The 22350-nt window shown below is 25.9% G+C and overlaps 1 protein-coding gene across 4 annotated transcripts in view; it reads right to left on the bottom strand.

The window, feature by feature from the left end:
- Window positions 1–46: 46 nt before the first annotated feature.
- The window catches only part of LOC107448633 (lysosomal alpha-mannosidase), a 74705-nt gene continuing 52401 nt past the window's right edge, over window positions 47–22350 (bottom strand). For all 4 annotated transcript variants that reach the window (XM_043053903.2, XM_043053904.2, XM_071178881.1 and 1 more), the window contains exons 13-26: window positions 21987–22056; window positions 19822–19938; window positions 17799–17921; window positions 16707–16833; window positions 14838–14911; window positions 13854–14066; window positions 12751–12869; window positions 12423–12524; window positions 11150–11237; window positions 8555–8641; window positions 5987–6217; window positions 4834–4983; window positions 1298–1466; window positions 47–373 (exon numbers count right to left, since the gene is read on the bottom strand). In XM_043053903.2, the coding sequence (XP_042909837.1) occupies window positions 258–373; window positions 1298–1466; window positions 4834–4983; window positions 5987–6217; window positions 8555–8641; window positions 11150–11237; window positions 12423–12524; window positions 12751–12869; window positions 13854–14066; window positions 14838–14911; window positions 16707–16833; window positions 17799–17921; window positions 19822–19938; window positions 21987–22056 (1786 nt within the window). In that variant the 3' untranslated portion in view covers window positions 47–257. The remainder of the gene's footprint in view (window positions 374–1297; window positions 1467–4833; window positions 4984–5986; window positions 6218–8554; window positions 8642–11149; window positions 11238–12422; window positions 12525–12750; window positions 12870–13853; window positions 14067–14837; window positions 14912–16706; window positions 16834–17798; window positions 17922–19821; window positions 19939–21986; window positions 22057–22350) is intronic.

Here is a 22350-nt window from a genome sequence, read left to right on the forward strand (position 1 = left end):
AACAAGCTCAGTGATGTTAAAAACATGGAATTTAACAACACAAATCTTTCATAGAATACATTTAATTCATAAATAGATGCAACATATACAAACATGATTATTAAAACAATTTAACTTTTACAAACAAAAATATACCTACAACAATAAATTATTTCATGACTACAACGTCATAAAATTAGCTAAAAATTAATGCAGTAGGCAAGACTATTTACAGCTTTGTTGAGTGAGGCAAAAAAATAAATAAGGGCAAATAAAAACTATAAATTGCTAGGAAAATCAACTTTGAGAATAAATGTTCGAATTTCCATTGGTTTGAGAGTAATTCTCATCTGGTCATCTTCACTGTCATTTACAACAATGTCTTGTGTTTCATCTGCAATTAAAAAAGGAGAAATATATTAATAAATTAAATAATTAGTAACATCATTGCCTTAAGACACATCCAGTTTACTTTTAAATAAACAACTATGTATCTATACATTAAATAAATGTCATTGCGATAAAAAAGAAAGCAAAATATTTGAGCATCATTACAAAGAAAATACCAAGCTAAAGTCAATTGGATATGAAATATAACAATAAGTCTAAATATTCTAGTCAGACAAAAATAAACTTCAACATGTGAAATTTAAAAAAAGTGAAAATAAATTTTAAAACAATAAATATTGTTTTCTTTTAAGGAAATGGATTACATATTCAAAATAGTTAATAGTTATATACAGTGAAACCTCCTGTTATGGACACTCCTGCAAAACGGACGCCTCTCAATACGGACATATTTTTAATTCCCCGGGAATCTTCTATGAATAAACCATTACGTACATTCTCTGCAAAGCGGACACTCCTGTAACCGGACGCCGACAGTCATTTTGATCATGTAACGTTGTTTTTTATCTCTACAAACCGGACACTACTTTTTCTAAATAAATTGCAAGATAAAAAAAATGAAACTTTTCACCATTTTCAAAGCATGTAAACAAAACTTTTTGCCTTATCCATAACAAAAAATATTGTTAAGCTCTTTCACCACCGAAAAATCAATCTTTCTCCTGTCACCTTGCCTTATCTTTGTAAAGAAAGGAGAGAAAATGGTACTGATAGAGTCTCAAATACNTTTCATCTGTAATATACGGACAAACCTAATATCACAAATTTTAAACTAACCTAAACTTTAAACTCTTAAACTAACCTCTTAACACTAAAAATAGTTATATTTTATTTTGTAGAATATATAATATATATAATTAGAATATATAATATAATATCTCTGATAGAAAATAAAGAAAAAATAATATACCTCCAGCAATTTCATTAACTTCTTCAGCAGCAGGTTGATCACTTTGCAATTCCCCATGTTCATCATCATAGGCAACAGACCACTTCAGCTTTTCAACTTCATAAAGATATTTATTGGCAGCCAGTGTTGTTTCTTGATAGTATAAAACCCTGAATGGTCTAAAAAGACTCTGAAACAAGACACAAGAGATTTTTACAAATAAATAAATAAAAATCTTAAGAATATTGTCAGTTTAAATCATAAAATTTCCAATACAGAGAAATCTGTCAAGTTGACCACTTAAGTTGACTTCGATTTTCAAGAATTGAATTTATATTAGGGATTAAAACCTTTGCAATCCGACCACCTGCCTATCTTGTAAGTTGACTGCTGAAATTTTCAGTCAGAATTGTAATTTAAATTTGTCTAGGTGTATTAGAAAAAAAATATTCTAAAAGCTTTATACATTGACCACAAATGAAAAAAAAAAAAACTCTCTTACAAAAAATTTGTATACTCTAATGTTATATACAGTCAAACCCCGCTATAGTGAACATGGTTTATAGTGAACGAAATGTTCGGTCCCGTGCTTTGCTATACATGGACAATGTTATTTTTCGCGGATATAGTGAACCAAAAAAGTGAGGAAGTTGGACATAGTGAACTTTTTTCTGTCTTCGACTGAATTTTTAAAAAAAAATTTGTAATAATTTTGAAATTTCTACTTCAAATTAAATACCATCTATAGAGGGGAATGTAGCGATAAGCATTTTTTCTTGTTTGTTTCTTTTATCTCTTTCCCATCCCTAAAGAAACCAAGCAGATGTTTCCAACCCAGGCAGACGATGCACCTGTGAGGTGTCAGCGTAATCAATATGCATTTTTTTCAGAGGGAATGAGTAATTATTTATTATTGGTCAAAGAGTTGGACACTAATATGTATTGATAAGGCCCTCATTTCAACTCCTTTTTGCTCTCAGTTCAGTTAAAATAAATCCTGCAAACAAGTGTCTCAAATTTAACTATGGCTAGCAGTAAACGTAAAACGTTCTCCATTGATGATAAAATGGGCATAATCAGAAAAATTGAAAATGGATGCAATCAAACTGATACTTGCAGGGAATATAAACTATCCAAATCTGCAGTTTGTAACATATGGAAAAATAGGCCATTAATAATTTCTGCTCATGAAAAAAGTTTAGATGGTGAAAAAAAGTTGAGAAAAGCAGATCACAAGGATAATGAAGAAACATTGCTGAAGTGGTTCACCAATCGAAGAAGCTGCAATCTTCCAGTATCTGGCAAATGTCAATGAATTTGCTAAGCGATTTTATGAGACTACTTTTATGTACTCGAATGGCAGGTTAGACAGGTTTAAAAAGCGGAATAACAGAAATTCAGGAAAAATTATCTGAGAGTCGGGAAGTGTTTCCATATCTGATGGTGAGGATTGCTCATCAGCTAAAGATTAAAAAAAAAAAAATTTGTATGCAAGACGAAGAGTAATGAAAAATAACAATTTTCTTGCATCTACATAATATTTTTCGGTCTTTTATTTGAATAATATGTAATAAAAGGGAGGAGTTAAGGAACCATTAGTGAAATTGCCTGCGTAACGGATATAGTGAACTCCCGGTTACAATGAACCGACACTTCAGTCCCTTGAAGGTTCACTATAGCGGGGTTTAACTGTATTAAAATTTTGTTAAATTATTGAAATATGTTATACTGGAAGTTAACACAAAAGAGATGACTATGTAAGAAATTATTGCGGGTTCTTTTTAAAAACATATAAGTAGAAAGTAAATCATTTTTAAAATATTGAAATGTGTATAATGTAATGTTTCATAATAGCATATATGTTTTTGTGTATTGATATTAGAAGAAATTNAGATATTTATTAGCAGCCAGTGTTGTTTCTTGATAGTATAAAACCCTGAATGGTCTAAAAAGACTCTGAAACAAGACACAAGAGATTTTTACAAATAAATAAATAAAAATCTTAAGAATATTGTCAGTTAAAATCATAAAATTTCCAATTCAAAGAAATCTGTCAAGCTGACCTCTATTTTCAAGAATTGAATTTATAATAGGGATTAAAACCTTTGCAACCTGACCACCTGTCTATCTTGTAAGTTGACTGCTGAAATCAATCAAATTTGTCTAGGTGTATTAGAAAAAAAATATTCTAAAAGCTTTATACATTGACCACAAATGAAAAAAAAAAAACTCTTCCTGTAAAAATTTTTATACTCTAATGTCATATATTAAAATTTTGCTAAATTATTGAAATATGTTGTATTGGAAGTTAACCCAAAAAAGTTGACTATGTAAGAAATTATTGCGGGTTCTTTTTTAAAAACATATAATAAGAAAGCAAATCATTTTTAAAATATTGAAATGAGTATAATGTAATGTTTCATAATAGCATATATGTTTTTGTGTATTGATATTAGAAGAAATTATTTGTAATAAATAGCTGGCATGCAAAACTAACAGAATGTGCATATAATTATTTTCTACATTCAACAGTTTAATATTAAATTTACATATAAAATTGCATTTCTATTTATAAGTCTCACTTCTTAAAGTATATGTGATATTAAATAAAGTTTTAAAGTCATAATCATGTTAAATAAATTAAAGACTTTTTTTTAAACTTTGATAAGAAACATCTAAAAAAACAATGAATAAAGCAATCAACATAAATAATGAGGCATAATTTTATGAAAATATCTCATAAGATACCACAAAAAGGACCAAAAAACCATCTGTAAGTTGACCACTAAAACTATGCACCACAATAATTGGTTTACATATAAGTGATCAACTTACACAGATTTTGGTGTCACTGTATCAAAATGTAATTTTAAAAAAAATTAAATTGGACAGCTTTATTAACAGTATAGACAAAAATAAAAGTAAAAAGTGTGATAATATCCAAATAATGAACTCTTAAGGATTCTACCTTTATATTTACTTAAGGTTACCTTTTATATTTTTTTTACAGGTTTGAAAATTATACAATTTATATTTAAGGTATTCAAGACTTCTTTCAGTTTAAATTATCTTGTTGAATAGAAAGGAATGGGTTTAATACCATTTCAGACATTTAAAACTTATTAAAAATCATCAGCTATGAATAAATAAAAAATTATATTTCCGAATAAAATAATAAATTATTTGAATTATTTTAAATTTTTGCAAATATTATGTAACTTTTCAAATGTAAAAAATTTAGATCACAAAAATTTTTTTATTTAAGAAAATCAGTCCTTTTGTTATAAAAAATCCGCTGAAAAAAAAACAGTATGCATTGTTTTAACAAATACTTTTAAAAACATTTAAAAATTTATAAATCTGCTTCACATTTAAACAAATTTATTCCAAATAATACTTGTCAATTTTTTCCATTTCTACCATAATATGCATATACTATTTATTTAAAAATTAATCATATTCTGAGAAATTTTGCACTTTGAGTAACTATGTGAAGAAATTTACATTTCATATTTAAAAAATACACAACAATTAAAACAAATCATAAAAAATCCTACATTTAATGAAACAGTGACAGCTCTAGACATTTCAGCACCGTCATCTTTTTCATAATAATGCTCCAATCGTAATAAAATTCTCGAATCATCCAATTGTTCCAATGTTAATAGATGAACATTTTGAGGTAATCTGCGTTTCAAACCACGGAACTAAAATACAGTAACGTGTAATAAATCAAATTACTAAGATTAAGCCTAGCGTGTCAACAAAATCTTTAAAATAAAATGATTGAGAAATAAAAATAAATTGCATTTAAAATTGACTTTAGACTAATATCAAATAGCGTGACAATATATTAACAGCTGATAAATAAAACAAAATTTCATAATGTTTTATAAATACATTTCTAACAATAATAGCAACTATTACTTTAAAATGAAAGTCTGTAACAAAATATTTTTAAGAAGACCATTTACCTTTACAACTAATAAAATGAATTATTCAGAATTAATAAACAATAAAATAGCTTATCTTTTTTAACTAAATTTTAATGCAATATTTAGCAGCCAATTTTAAAAACAAAAGTATTAAAATTTTTCTTCTTAAAAATTGTTGTTTAGTACTGATTTGGTATTTTTAACTACTGAAATAAATTAACTGATTAAATATAATACTAACGTTATTAAATTAATATTATTAATTGATAAAAATATACAATTTCCCACTTATTTTAGTAAAAATTAGTATGAATCTTCAAATAATGAAATACATTTCATTAAGTAATAATAAAATATATTAGTCAAATAAAAAACTATTTATCAATAAGCAAACTAAAATTTCTCAATTGCCTAACAACTGAATTTGAAACATTAAAACAAAAACAATAAATTCGTAAACTTTTGGCACAAAAAATATCAATCAACTTTTTTAAGCAATGAAACAAAACATTTAATGCACAGTAGAAGCCCCATTATCCATAATTTTCAGAAGACTAGAAAAAATTTGATTTGTTAACTAATATAATATTTCAATTAACTTTTATGTTATCTTTATCATTTTTCTATAATCAGCAATTTTGATACACCTTTGTTTTTTTATAACAGTGGAGCATTTTTTCAAGTAAATATTGCATAATGAGATAAAGAAACTTTTATCATTAAATAGTGAAAATAGATGGTATGATACTTTTTCTATTGAAATAAAAAATCATACCTCATTTAAAGCAGTTCGTGACAAATTTGAAAACTGAAGTTTTGAAAAAGCTAACAGTGGTTGATGGAAAATAACTTTAGCCAATCGTTTATTGAACTGATTCATTTCATTTATTGGACCCAAAGTTAAATAATGTGATCCTCGTACAACTAGTCCCCTTCCATCAAATCCAGGTTCATTCAGAGCTTCATTAACACCATAACCATCATCAAAAAGGAGACGTCTGTGCACCTAAAATAATAATTATAAATAAACAAATTAATTATTCATTCATACCAAATATATTATTTTTAAATAAACCATAAAAGACTATGGTTAAAGTGTAGAATCAGGGTCCCTAGGTTTGGTGGCAAATTTCAGTTGTAAAATTTTGCTGAAATTCAGTTTCTGGCGTCTTTTTCTTGCTCTCTCTGCTTTTAATGAAATCAGCAATGCATTACCATAATTTTTATTAACCAATATGTCATTGATTCTTGGTTTATTTCATATATATATGTAATAACAGGGCTCCAACCCTGTTATTAGTGTTGTNATACATAGGCAGATTCATTGACCAGTTTAATGACACAATAGACAGATGTGGCTATACTAGGTGCAACTCAAGGAAAGAAAAAAAAAATATTATATTTAGGGCTAAACATACTCAAAGGAGCAAACCATACACTAAAATTTTTTTCAAACGAGAGCTTCTTCAGATTAGCATAATATTTGCTTTAAATTGTTGTATTATTATCGCTTTCCGTTTGTACTATATTTTCTCTTCATTTTGATTGTTATATATATATATATTTTTTTTATTTCCAATGGCCATGGTAACAAAAGACCACTCACCACAAAGGGAGGAACAACAAAATAAACAAACACAAACAAAAATAATGTGGCAAGAAAAGTCTATGAACCCAATAAGTCTCTTGCGCGCCAGATTGTTATATTGTTACCTCTTTGATTGTTGTATTATTGTCTTTTAGTTTCATAGTGGTCTCTTCGATCAAAATAAAAATTATCTCATTAACTAACTAATTTGCCTTAACCTTATTTTAACAAACAATCATACACATAGAATTATGATTAACTTATTGAACAGTTTAATGAAACAATAGCCATATATGCTTTGCTTTAGTAGATGCAACCCAAAGATAATTAAAAAAAATATTAAGGGCAATATATACCCAAAAGAGAGAACCTTGCAACGAAACTAAGCTTTAAAACAAATATTCTTCAGTTTGGCATGCAAGTTTGATATTTTTCAAATATATAATTTTCAGACTTTTCAAACTATAAAATAATGTTTTGCATAAAAATAAATGTTTTTTATTTATTAAAAATTTAAAAGGGTAAGAGAAAAAACTGAAAGCAGTCTGAATGAAGAGATGAATGATCAGAACTGAAAGTCTTATTTATATGGTTTATGTGCACCAAAAATACATACAAATAATTTATAAAAGCAAGTACTAAAATTTAGTTTGAAATATTTTAAAATATTTTTTTGTCTTGCAGTATATTTTTTTTATAAAATAAAATATTTCAATCAGCCTTTAAATGGAAATAGCAATATTTAAGAACAAAATTGTAAGATAAATATGCAAGATTAAAAAATAATTATTCAAATTAATTTTTTTCCATCCAATATAATAAAAGTAAATGTTAATAAGAAATAGTAAAAATAAATGTTTGTAAATCAATAAATGAAAATAGAAATGCCATAAAAAGTATTTTGGATTTATAAACTGATTATATTAAATGCCAAAGTTAATGCTGCTTTCATAGTAAAATATATAAAGTTGTGTACTGTATTGCACAATGCACTGTAAATTGCATTGTGTACTGTAAATGCACATTTCACAGTAATACACTATGCAAAAAGAAAACATAGAACATAACTTGTCAAACCACTTTAACCACTAAAAATTGTTCCAAAATAAACATATTAAATATTTACACATAAGAAATTTTATATAGTAATTAAAATATTACAGTAGAAGATACATAAAATGCAAGTCTATAAACACTAATTCTCCATAAACCACATTACACTAGCTTTGTGGGTGTACATAATGAAATTGGCAGTTAAGACATTTCAAAAGAACTATAAACATTTTACAAAACTTGTTCAATTATTTGCTCAGATGTTGAAATTTTAAAAGTCAAGCAAACCAAAATTTATTAATTTTTTGTGGCTAGTTCTAAATGCAGCTGAAAATTAAAAACAAATTTCCGTAAATAATAAATATGTAAAACACTTTTTTTAAAAGTATTTGTATCTAAAAATTATTTTAAAGCATTTTAACAGTGATGTGTATCAGACAAATATTGCTATAATTAGCATGTAAGTTTAGAGATTTGTAAAATGATTTATATAGCACAAAATTCCATACAATGAAAAGCTTCAGCGCTCAAGGTTTGTGTTATAAAGATCTACTGTAATATATTTTTCTTTTTCTTTCTTAATTTTCAAAGAGAAACATTATTCCAAAAGTTTATCAATAAAAAATATTCTTTGAACAGACACAAACAGAGCAACACAATTAAAATATTAAAAGTAGCAAGGAAAGGTGCATTGATTATTACCATTAATTCTAAAGAACCATCCACAACGCTACTACCTCCTTGTGCCCGGTCAGTTAATAAAGATAGTTGCAAATCTTGATGAGGATCCTGAAAATATAAACCATTAATTAAAAGTGCTAACCACTAAACTGTGTTAAAAATATTAAGTATTAAAAAGCTAATAAATTTTTTAACAGGAAACGATAGGGTCTGCAGTCATCACGAGGAAATTTAAGTAAAGTGATCCTTATAAAGTACTTCAGACTGACTAAAAAAAGGTTTAATACAGGCACAAGCACCCCACATCTAACTTAATATACAAAAAGAAGAAAAAATTAATTTTAAAAATTATTAAAATATGGCATTTATTTAAAAAATACACTTACAATTTTCAATAACCATAATATATTTACACTAAAGCGCAACAAGGGTCCTTTTTGTAATAGGTTATTAGTACAGTTAAACCACACTGTAATGAACCAGGGATATAGTGAGTACTTGGTTGTAGTGAACTTTTAAAGTGGTCTCTTCTGAACTCCCATTTAACTAATGTGATTTTATACGCTTAACCCTTTTGGGCCGACTGTCACATATACATGCCAGCAAGAAATGCGCTCACTTCCGGCTGACACACCCGCGTGCCAGAGCGTTTTCGAGTCCCTTCTACCCCCCGGTTGTCACTCATTTGTGCCAGTGTTTCGGAACGTTTTCAAAAATAAAATTTCTTCCATAAGATGGCATTGCGTGTCCATATGGTATCAGATACATGTTGATTTGACCTTCTACTCAAGATGAGAGTACATTCACGTGGTTTTTAGGGGTAAGGAATGGAGGAGGAAGGAATGTTTTATGATGGCTCTTTAAATTCGCACGTGGTATTTGTTTACAGTAAGCAGGGGAGGTTTTTTTTTTTACTACTTTCGATTTTAAGTTTAGTTTATAGTGGATAGTCAGATCTTGTAGATCCCTGTTTTAAAATTTTTCATACTAAAAAAGAACTTCAAGTAATATATTTAGTTTTCAGATATGTTATGTTAAATGTTATTAAATGCATAATGTAAATAACTTGAGTTAATAAAATATCCATAGAAATATATATAAAGCATATGTTATTTAAATACTCTACAGCACAATATTAAACAACACGTTGATATTTCGGTAATTTCATGGATTTAAGCTTTACAGCAAAAAACCCTCCGGCCCTGGAGAGACACACGTGAGAGAGACTGCCGGCCTCAGCGGTAAGCACGCTTCCTGTCACGAAAGGGTTAAAGTGAACAGTTGCAAAATTGGTAATCTGTTTAAAGTGTATTTGATTTTTTTCTTTATTTCTCCAAATTTAAATATGTAGGAGTTGCGATTGCAAATGTTAGCAATTCTATACATCTTGTTAAATTTTCCTCCTGCATGCTTTTTGCTCTTAAACTAGGATGGACAAGTTGTTAAAGCAGCATATCCCTCTTTTTACCCTTTCACCTTTATCTCGGGAATGAAATCAACTTTAAATATTTTGAATTTTTTTTCGGCAAAAATTAATGACTAGAAATAACTATGTTCTCTACTAATTGATGAACAAACCAACTTAGAATCATACTCAACCGAAAATCACTAAATTCTTCCATAGAACGTAAAAATTCATTATCATCTATTTAATTGCTTTATGATTTCAAAACAAATTATCAACTATTGTTATCATTATTTCTAACAATACTATTGTCATGTGCTAAGAAAATAATTTTTTAATGAATTCGGATTGCACTTAATTCTGAATCCGTAGACAGTTCACTATAACTGGGTTCAACTGTGTAATTAAATAACTTACATCTCATAAGTTACAAATGATGCAAAAATAATTACTTAATTACAAGGTAATATACTTCATTAAATTAAGAACACAAACCAAATCAATGTCCAGTTTACAGCAATCTGATTTGCTAACTATATGTAAGTACTTTTAAAATGAATTTTTTCTACTTTAAAACACTTTTAGAACAAGATAAATTTATTGTATTTAGACAGAAACAACAAAATTAATTGTATTTGTAACTAATTTGTAATTCTATACTTTTGCTATTATTCATTGCACATATATTTCTTTCTCAGCATAAAAAGTAATTTTATGCAAATTTTCCCCCTATTTTTAAAGTTTGCAAATCTTTGAGATACTGTTACTGTTTTGTTCTTTAATAAGAATTAGTTTATCAATTACGTCATATTAAATATTTTTCCAGAAACTTCATTTAATGTCAGAGCTATGGAATATTCTATATGGCAAAACTGCAGACATATTTTTTTAAGATCACAATCAAAACTCTCATAAATGTTGCAATTCATGTCTGTACAAAAGTAATACAGTTATAGTAAAACTTTAAAATATGACTTAATTAAATGTTTAAATTCTTTCCCCATACTTCCTTAATCACTTTATATATATATATATATATATATATATAAAATGCAAAAAAGAGTCAAACAGAGAAATTTTATAGGGCTAAGGAACTGAGGAAAAATTCTTATTTTCTTAAAAGTAAGATGATATAAAATATATTTGTAAAACTCTGAAACTTAAATATATTTGTAAAAATCTGAGAATGCCTTTGAAATCGCAAAACTTGCCTGCATGTATATCCATGATGTTACGGGATAATAGTTTCCAGCGATTCTTTCAGTAATATTCCAAGGAAAAGTATCTTGATGATCACGACTAAAAATAAATTAATAAAAATGTTTAAAAGATACATATTTTTACAATAGAAAGTTAACTTCTCAAAATCAACAATAAAATTTCTATGAAGCTGAAGATAACTATCTATTCCTAAAAATCTAACAAAATGAACAGGTAAATATTATTCAAGATTCTTGTTTAGTGCCTCCTTGGTAATATAACTGTATTTCAAATTTTACAAGAAATCTTTTATATTTCAAGACAAACTTATGCTAAAAATTTTAAAAAATTTGTTAGCCATTTTTAAGATTTGTTGAGATTATAACAAAAGCTACTATATTTCTGATTTAACAATGCACTTTCAACCTCATATTTTTTCCCACTATTGTTCAGTAAAATAAATTTTCAAGCTAAGGACTATTTAAAGAAACATCAGCCAAAGAGTTGATAAGTTCTAGAAAAGCAAAAAGAGACATCAGAGTATAGTTCTCATAAGTGCCTACTTAATTTTGGGATTCATGCTTTTCTACTGTTTACAAATTTTTAGGAAGAAAAAAAAAAGATTGAACATTGAAATGAAAACCTCCTTAGTGAATTTTTGCAGCTTTACCCCATGGATCCAAGAATAATAATAAATCACTGGTACCCCATAGAACTAAAAATGACTAATAACACATTGACCATTATATTATCAATACTATTTAAAATAATTTTAATATTTTTAAAACTCCCTTTTCTTTAATTTATTTGCAAACATAGAAAAAAAATATCAAAGCATTGGTCAATATCAAAATTTTTTATGCTTTTACAGCTTAATTAAAAAAAAAACTTGTTTAAATAATCTAAAAAAAAAGTATTTACGTTCTGAATTTTTGAAAGAGGGAGTAATACTCTAGAAATAAGTGGGGATAGGTCAAAATAGAATGAACGAGAATCACTGTGTAATGCAAAGAAAACATAATTTCTAGAAAAAAATAGATGATACTAACTAGCATTTATTTCACATAGAAAGAAAGATTATTTTAGAAAGGTTACACCTTACAATGCATGTTTTTACATTTCATAAATATTTCTTAGCTAAAAGTTACAATCAAAGCATAAACATTTCTTTTCTAAAAGTTATAATAAACGCATAATAGTTAAAAAATAAGCCATAATATGTATACAATAAACTTATAAAATGTTTTCTTTTAGAACAGAAAAATTCAATTCAGTTTAACTTACGTTCTCTTCATAGTCTGTCTACTATTAGAATCTGTATAAAATACTTTATTATTTCTAAGATTTGTATCAAATCTGGTTATAATTTCTCGCCCAATGTGGTCACTAAAGTAAAAAGGAAATTTAAAGTGTCTTTAGTAAAAGAAAGAACAAAACTTGCATTAAACAACAAGAGATTAAATCATAAATAAATTAAATTTCATCATAAATATGCAGAATCAACTAAATTTAAAAAAAAAAAACTATTTTATAAATAGATTGAATTAAATTTGAAATTAGCAGTTAGATAAAGGATTTACAACATATTCGTAAAATGAAAGAAAACACTTACTGAACTGGGATAGGACCAACTACCCAATCAAACTCGACATAATTCTGTGCTTTGTATAAGCGAATAATCTGACTAATCCAAGGAGCATAATATTGATGTACTTCTTCAACAAGTGGGCCCTGCAAAATATTACTTTTTTATCAACTAATTAGACTTTCTCAACTAATTAGACTTTTTTTTTGAAGAAAAGATTTAGTCATAGTTTCTATATTTAAAAAACAGACATAAATATTAATTTTAAAATTTATTTATGTCTGGGTTAAACCCTTTTAAAAGTTATTTCTGTGCACCGAGTTTTCCAAAATTTGACGGACATATTCACGGAGATGATGAAATTCATTAAAACTCATCAGATCACCAAACCACGTCGAAAAAATTATGAAAAAAGCATGCAGGCTCTTAATTTAGAGGATACAAAGAGTTGACATTTGAGGTATAAGCATTTGCATGCTATACATATCTTAATCTGTGTGATATTCAGATGAGGGCACCTTAAAACAGTAGTTTGTGAGACATGTGTTGTCACTTTGGCGTCACTAACATCAAATATCTAGTATGTTTGAGAGCATTCAGGAATTATTTTTACATAGCTGTAAACTGCCCAATATCAGATTAGCTATTACAAGCAACTTTTTTAATAGCTTAGCAAACAAAGCTTTTGGTAGTTATCAAATTTGTAGTATATTCTGTAGCTGCTTTCCAATGTGATGCTGAAACTTGCATGGTCTTTTGTAAAACCTTCCCTTCACTCAAAGCTTTTTGAAACAATATGTTTAATAGTAAAATTTCATCCTCTGTCGGCCAAACTTTAAAACACCCAGTGTAGACACACATTTAATTTTAACAATAAATTCTTTTTATAAAAAGAAGAAAAAAAATTAATTTGAAAACAAGCCACCTGAAAAGGTCATTGGAAAATTAACACAGTGTTAATTAGACTATTTTTTCACAACTATATTAAGTGTTTAACCACTAACTTTGTAAAGTGTTTATATAGTTTTAAAATAATGTTTAAAGAGAAAATAAATTACACTCCAAAGAATATAAAACTAGTAACATAATACAAATCTTTGATAATGATAATTTTTTACAAAAAGATTTACTTTAAATAACCTATAGGTAATATTATCAGCCAATGGATAGGCAGTGTCATGCTGAGGATTAAATGCATAAGCCCCCGAAGCTCTTTCGATCCTATAGCCCGGCATTCCTTCATAGAAATAAAAGGACTGCTTAATTGGAACTCTAACATCACTTTTGAGAAGAATGATTTCTTTAAGAAGACCTGAGTAACCATCAATAATAAGTTGAAAGTTCTGAAAAAAAATTAAAAATAAATAAGTGATTTATTATGTTCATAACTCAAAATATTATTTTCATAGCATAAAAGACATTTTATAGCTCATATTAAATAAAAAATAAAGTGTGGATTAATTTGATGCAGTTGATGAAAAAATGCATAAATTGTGCAATTGAGAAACAGTCGTTTCTTGATAATAATAAAAAAAAACATGCAAAAATACATGAAAGTCAAAATAATATTCAAAAATATATGACAGTTAAATTTCTTATAAAATCATGTACAGTCACTTTCAAAATTTTAACTTCTTTTATCACTCAATATTTTAATAATAACAGCAACAAAAAGTTTTCTGAGCAAACATTACGAAATAGATTCGTAATTTAGGAAAATTTTCTGCAAAAATTCGTCTCTGAATAAATTTCACCGCGATCGCAAAATTATCGCTCTGGGAAAAGGAATTCTTTGCCACACATTGTAAAAGGGCGAACTTTTAAACACAGATTGACCACGGCCTATCTACTCAAAATTACTGTAAATAACAGACTATAAATAACATAGATGATAAATCATAATGCACACTGACTATAAACATTACTACATGCATTAATTAACATAATTCACAAATTATGCTACATTCTGTTAATTATTAGTTAACATAATTCCCAAAATAGATGATAAACATTGCTTCAAACATTAAATGTCCTAAAGCACACTGACTATAAACATTACGACAGACATTATTAACATAATTCACAAATTATGATTGAAAAGCTCATTTTCTTACCTCATTTTGAATAGTTGCATCTTGAACAGGAGTTGATAGACGTTCACTTCCAATATCATCTGATGGTTGATAATCTAAATATTTAAATTATTATAATACATTACTAGTTTTTTATGTACAGATTAAAAAATCATGTTTACAACTGAAGGATTTCCCTTTGTTGCTTGATAGTATCTATAACATGATTAAAATACTTTGGATTTAAAGAAATAAATTAATTACAACCTTTCTAAATTCTTATCTTGTTAAGTTAAAAAGTGTAGGATATTTAAAAGATATAGATACCTTCAAATGTTTAAAAGAGGCATAAATGCAAAAACCAAAACAGCTAAAAAATTAAGATTTATAATCAAGCTAGGTTATATGTACATGCTAAGGTGTATAATTTTTTTCATTATACATCAGATTTATTTACAAAAGCAATAAATATTACGAACAGCTACCATCTAAATAACTTTTGAGATTTACCATTTTATTTTAAAACAATAATTAAATCCCAGAATATTTCATCAAATATAACGATTAGGTAAATCAAATAGCAAAATGTTGTAAAAGCATTTAAATTTATTTATGTATTTCAGAAATAAAATAAAATGCAAAATATTTGTCATGTCAGGATATTGAATATAAGATCAATGAAAGTTGTTTTTGTTCTGAAATAAAATGCATAACTATTGAATAATTAAAAAGCTAATAATTATTAAAACAAAAATAAAATAAGATAAATGTATTTTGCAGATGATACTATAATATAGTCATTAATTTTTTTTATATAACTCTTAATTAAATAAAGAAAATAAATTTAAAAAATATTTTCTATTTCAAATAGCTTTCTAGTTCCTTAAAACCTATCAATATTTTTTTCAAACAAAAATTAATATACAGCTATTATATTTATTATATTATAAACATTTATTACACTGGTATGACAAAAACTAATTTTCAAAATTTAAACAAAAATAGTAATGAAATAAAATGAAAATTTAATGAAATGAAATAGAATGAACTAAAAATTTTTAACAATGCAATAAAATTGTGATCATTCAAACCTTTTTATTCCAAATACTTCTGCAAAACAAATTTTGTACAGAAGTTTCTTTTTAAATCAAGTACACTTAGTTTTTTTCTCAATTTCCACAACATGTTGTAATAATAATTCAACTATGCATGAAGCCTTTAAAAAATATTCAGTGCACTGTATAACTATATAGAATGAATCAGGTAACAAATAAATGTTTTGTTAGTTGAAGTATGCTGCTTTAGTTTATCTAAAGAAATCTGAAAGTTGTAATTTTCGTTGTTTCATTCGTTGCAGGTTTTTTTTCCCCTTCATGATTGCTTGTATGTTTATAACGGAAATTTAGTTTATTATCATGGATCTTCTGCAATAAGGCATGTTACATTAATCCGTAAAAAAAACTAATATTGTAGAGCCAATGGAATGTGAAGAATGCCTTACGAAGCTTAAAAATGGAATATAAATTATTGAAAACAACAATGAAAATCAATGAAATTAGCTAAAGATTCCGAAGGAAATATTGCTTTGTGCAAATGATGGTTGATTCTTAGAAGGAGTACCACAATTTAAGGCAATAATGCAATTAATTTTAAAACGAAATAACTTTATATATATTGGCCAAAAACATTTCTTAAATGTTCAATAGTACATAGCATTATTATAAAAAAAACTGTTAATTATTGATGAAAATCAATTAAAATATAAATTACCTATAATGTCTAAATATTTTTTATTGTAGGTTCAATGCCAATATAGGTTCCATTTCAATTACTCAGAATAATTAAGGTGTCACGATATTTACTAGCTTTTAATTACTATTTACAATCAAGAAAAAATCATTAAATACTAACCATCTAATAGCTTTATTCCGTATATAGAGAAACCTATAGGTGGCAGTGAAATGGGAAATACTAATTCATTCACAGCTAAACTAGATCTTTCAGGTAGACTGATAATTGATGGAGGTATAGGGAGAACCTATCAAAAAACAAATAAAATGTAAACACATAATTCATGACAAAATAAGCATATATTTTTTTAATTATAAAACTTTTACCAAAAAATTAATCATCCGAATATTTAGAGTTGCATTTTGAACATAAAAGTATTCTGAGTAAGATTTAAAAAGGTTATTGAACATATCATAAATTACTAAGCAATTACATACAACTTAAAGAGAATAAATCCAATTAAAGAGTAAAAGGACTCCCACAACAGCCAATTTGTGGCTTGTAGGGGTCCCTGGAGGTTGAAGCTCCACAATTTTGAGACCAATGGCATGACGGTAGTAATATGGTCAGCATTGTACCTCAGCTACTTTTACTTCCTAAACAAACTAATGCCTGTCAGTCTAAAGCTGAGTGGGCTTCAAACCACGGCAAGGGTAGATTCCCAATTCCTTACAATGATGACTCAGTGCATCACAGCTCAATAAAAAGAACTGTTTATATATATTATATATCTAGAAATGATCCTATTATCATATGAATAATTTTTTACACTTGAATTTTTGAAAAATATAATCAAACAAGACTCATTTTTTTTAAACTTTTGCAGCACTAAACCAAAAATAATATTAACCTAAAAAAATAAATAAATAAAAAATAAAAGAAAAAAATAATAAACATGCTCACTTATTTAAAAAAAATTTTTTTTGTACAATTCTAAAATTTAACGTTTTTAAGAAATAAAGAGTATTTTCAATGCAAACTAATCAGCACTAACAATCCCAAATTTATTTTCTTTATTACTTTCAATGAAATAAAAGTGAAGCTGCTTTTCTAACAGCATTAATGAAATGTGTTCATCAAACAAGAAGGACTTTAATTACAAACATACATACTTGCACTAAAAAAGTTATAAAAATATAAACAAAAGTTATAAATGGTACAACACTGATGAAAGAAATTAATTAATTACGATTGATTTCAGATTCAACATACTTGAGCAGGCACTGACCTTCTCCGTTTGGTCAACTGCCTAATAGAATATCCTTCTCCAGTCACAGGAATTCTTACAAATGTTCTCAGAGGATGGGATAAAGAATTGTATACAATCACTAAGAACTATAAAAAAAAATTTTTTTAATTAATTATTGCAAACAAATTTTATTAAACAAACTATTTTGAAAAAAAAAAATAAAAACAAACTTTGTCGAGAAAATTGACCAGAAAAACAGACAAAAAAAAAAAAAAAANAAAAAAAAAAAAAAAAAAAAAAAAAAAAAAAAAAAAAAAAAAACATTAGATTTTATATTTCTTGCTGTAATAAAACATATTACTTTTAGAGTATTAGTGCTAAACTAAAACAAAGACAGGAAAACAGATCCTAACATAAAAGTAAATAAATTTTATTTTATTAACTCAACTAATATTTTTCTTTAATTTTTTCATAAGTTGGAAGAAAAAGTGTAATAATGATGTAAGAAATATTAAAAGTTCGTCTGTTAGAGACAAAGATTACCCAATTTGTTTCATAATTTCATTCATTTGTAATATGCTCCATAAACATTTTCAAAGTTTTTTTTTTTTTCAGTATAAGTTGAAGCATAAAAATTTGCACAGTTGTGAATTTCATGTTTTTGCATTTTATCTAATAAATTTAAAGATTTATTCCATAAAAAATATTAATTTAATAAAATATTCATTGATAGTTCCTTAATTAACTTGCATACTAAATAAACATGCTCTATAATGAATTTTGGAAAAAACTTTTTATTTTCTTTATTTCATTACTGCCTAGAAAATTGGTATGGTTCCTTAATTAACATTAGCTAAAAATTTCATATCATATTAATTCCTTATTTAAAGACATTTACTTGTAATATTAATTTAGATACCTTTCTTCATATAACTCTCCACTATTGCTATGATTTGATTTTTATTCCAAATTAAATGCTAAAAATTAAAATTGGAATTCTTTTATTATAAAGTAATATTGTAATACTACCTTTTATGTAACATTTCATGAAATATAAACGGAAAACCATATGCAACTTAACCATTTTGCTATTATTAAACAGTAAATAAGTTATATTCATTTTTATAATAAGATTTAGATAAAACTGTTTCTAGTCAAAATGTGCAATTAAAATAAAGAATAATTATTATGTTAATATTATAAGGAAATATGGTTACACAATATTACTAAACTATCTGGCAATATTATTCAACTAGCGTTATTTATAGTATCTGTGGGGAGAGGAGTATTCGGCCATGTCAACCGTCATCTATGAAAAGGTACCCTGACATAGAGTCGAGTTAACATGTNAGATACGCTACAGTATCTAACAGTTAAATAAGAACTTAAGCAATACTGTATATTAAGTTGGAATGATAATGAAACAAAATAATTAAGAACAAATTTTATACCAATATACTTTAGAACTAAACTTGTTTCAATGCAAAAAAGGGGGGATCTTTCAATTGAGGGAATTTTATTTTATATGTTATTCATTAAGAAATAAAAATAATAGCGAAACAATCTAAAACCTCCCAAAATATGGTGATATTGCAACAGAACAATATATATAAATAATAACTAAACATTTAAATATTCATGTTAGAAGCAAATCCTGCAATCTCATTAAGAACTCAAGAATAAAAATTTAAAATATTTATGTGAAAAGCTGGGTTTATCACCGAAAACTTATTTTCATCAAAAACTTGATATAATAACTATCATATTGTTTTAAAATATTATGTATTAATAATATTATTAGTTTTATTTGCTCCCAAAAATTTCATAAAATTGTTTACTTAATATGACAATAACATTTCTCTGCCAAAATAAATTCAGCTAAAATCCTTTAAAACAGCAAACAATTGGAATTGGCAAAAATGTATAGTATTGAATTACTACTTCATATAGAAAACAATTCGATTTGACAAAATTATGTATATGAAGTTTCAAAATTATTATTATGCTATTTAATGAAAATATAATGCATTCATTTTTTCAGCATACCTCTTTTTCTAGTTCTGTAAAAACACACTGACTTAAATTTAAATGTTGGCAAAAATACAATCGGGGTAAGATGGTTTCTTTAGACAGTAATATTCTAATAGCTTTTCCCATTGCTTTCTGGAATAAAAATAAATAATCTTAAAAACTTTTCCTGAAATAAAATATAATAACATTTTTCATAAAAGTCAATCATTTTTAAAAATAAATTATTCTCAAAAGTAAATAATTTTTAAAAGTAAATAGGTTTTTTGAAAACCTTAAAGCTTAACAAAAGAGCCACATGAATTGATATTATTACATACTTGAATTATTTTACACTGCATTGCATTAGTTTTGTTTTTATGTATGCAGGGTGAGAGTTTTTTTTTTCTTCGTTTAGATAATCAAGAAAATGAGCTTATTTCAGCCTCTTGTTGCAAATGCAAAAAAGGCAATAAGAGAAAAAGGACTAAAACATGTGAAAGAAAAAGAAACTGTCCATTAAATATTAATAGTTAAACTTCTTAATACATACAAGTCAAGAAACACTCATGTTTAGGGTTCACACCAGCAATGAAAATTTAGTGGTCCAATAGGACCCCCTAGGTAGTCATTTAGAGATCCAAAAACTTAATATGGTAGAAAAAAATCAAATGTTACAATTACATAATTCATGTTATGGTACACGTCAAAAAAGTTTTTACTACTACCTATAACACTCTAAAACTAATTAGATTCTTTACCCTATAAAGATATTATTTAGTAAAATTAAATGAAAAAAAAAGATAAAATATTAGTAATAGATTCAACATAGTGATTAAAAAGCTGTAACCAAATAAATAAATAAATGAGGAAAACAGAAAAAGTAAGAACTAGCAAAATATTGAGTTAATATATTATTTATGAATATTTATGCTGTTAGTACATTAATGCAAAGCATAGTACAAACATAAAGCAAACTTGAAATTTCAAGATTTAAATTTAAAATTTTTTGTGTCAGACACTTTCAGTTAATCCATTTAAATTCCATACCACATGTAGAACAATAAAATTAGGACAGCAATTTTTTAATTGCATAAAATTCGATACAAAAAAACAATTTTTTTTTACTATTTTGTAAATTCTAAACATATTTAAAGAGGAGAAATTTGTAGCCCATGCATATGATTTTAGTAACTAGCGTGAACCCAACTCATGTTTATAAAATTTATATGTAAGTTGTTGGAAAAATAACTATGAGATACAAAGCGGAATAGTAATAAAAATAATAAATTGATACGTAATTAATATAAATAAATTTATACATTACACTCTCAAAACATAATATTACTGTCAAAGCAAAAGATTCGAATTGATGACTTGACATTAAGTAGCAGCCATTTTACATATAATTTTTTAATACATTTTTATATTTAAAAAATCAGAAGTACAGCAGTAAAAATCAATAGTAAAATAATAAAAATTATAAGAAAAAAAATATATAAATAAGTTCCCTCAAACTTAAAATTAGTAATAGATTATTATTATTTTTTTTAATAGAAAGTTATTTTAATGTCAGGAAAAAAAATGAAATCTTTTAGTAAACAATTACTGTTTAAAGAGACTATAAAACCTTACCAGGGAATACAGATATCGATTTCAAAACCACTTATTAAATATCGTACTAGCAAAATCAGTAATTTTATCAAAATCATAATAAAAAATAATTTTTTTAGGAAAATTAAAATTTTTAAGCTTCTACTAAATAAGTGATGCTTTCATAACAAATAATTTGTGATATTAACATATAATGTTTAATTTTTCCATGTTAAAACCATTGTAATTTATCTTAAAATTTTGTACAACTTAAAAAGTATTGGTAAAAGAAAAGTATCAATAAATCTTTCCCATTAACTACCAATTATTAAGAAAATACCAATAATTCCTTTTTGAGGTAAAAATGAACAATTTGATACCTATTTAATATAGTTTCTTTATTTTATGTTAAGAATTTATTTCAAATGAAATTAAAATTTTCTAAAAAAATAGATCATTGAAAAAATAGTTATAAAAATAGGGAGCCACGCTTCATTCCTGCTCATTTCAATATAGTATAAAAATATTAAATTAAATTAAAGAATAAATAATATGAATAATAAAATGGATAAATATTAAAAGGAATTAAAAAAATACAGTAAAATATTAACTTCACATAAATGATTTCCTTCAGACAGCTGGTAGATATAATCTTCAGCAACATGCTGTTTTTCAGTTCCACTAAAAAGAAGAAGAAAAAGTTTCCAAAAATATTAAGAATTTTTCTTTATTTTAATTCTTTTATTTATTTTGTCATTTACATGATTGAGATCATGTTTTGCTTGCTTGTATTTTAAATTAAAAACAATTTTGAATTAAAATGAAATATTACATTTTATTTATACACCAGATTCAAAGTAAACATTCTAAATAATCAACATGATAAATTAAAACTATACTAAGTTTAATATTTGTAGTTTGGCATTTACAATGTATTAAAATTTGCACTATACGTAAGCACTTGGCATTTTATGA

The sequence above is a fragment of the Parasteatoda tepidariorum genome, chromosome 3 (assembly GCF_043381705.1).
Source record: "Parasteatoda tepidariorum isolate YZ-2023 chromosome 3, CAS_Ptep_4.0, whole genome shotgun sequence".
Classification (NCBI taxonomy): domain Eukaryota; kingdom Metazoa; phylum Arthropoda; class Arachnida; order Araneae; family Theridiidae; genus Parasteatoda; species Parasteatoda tepidariorum.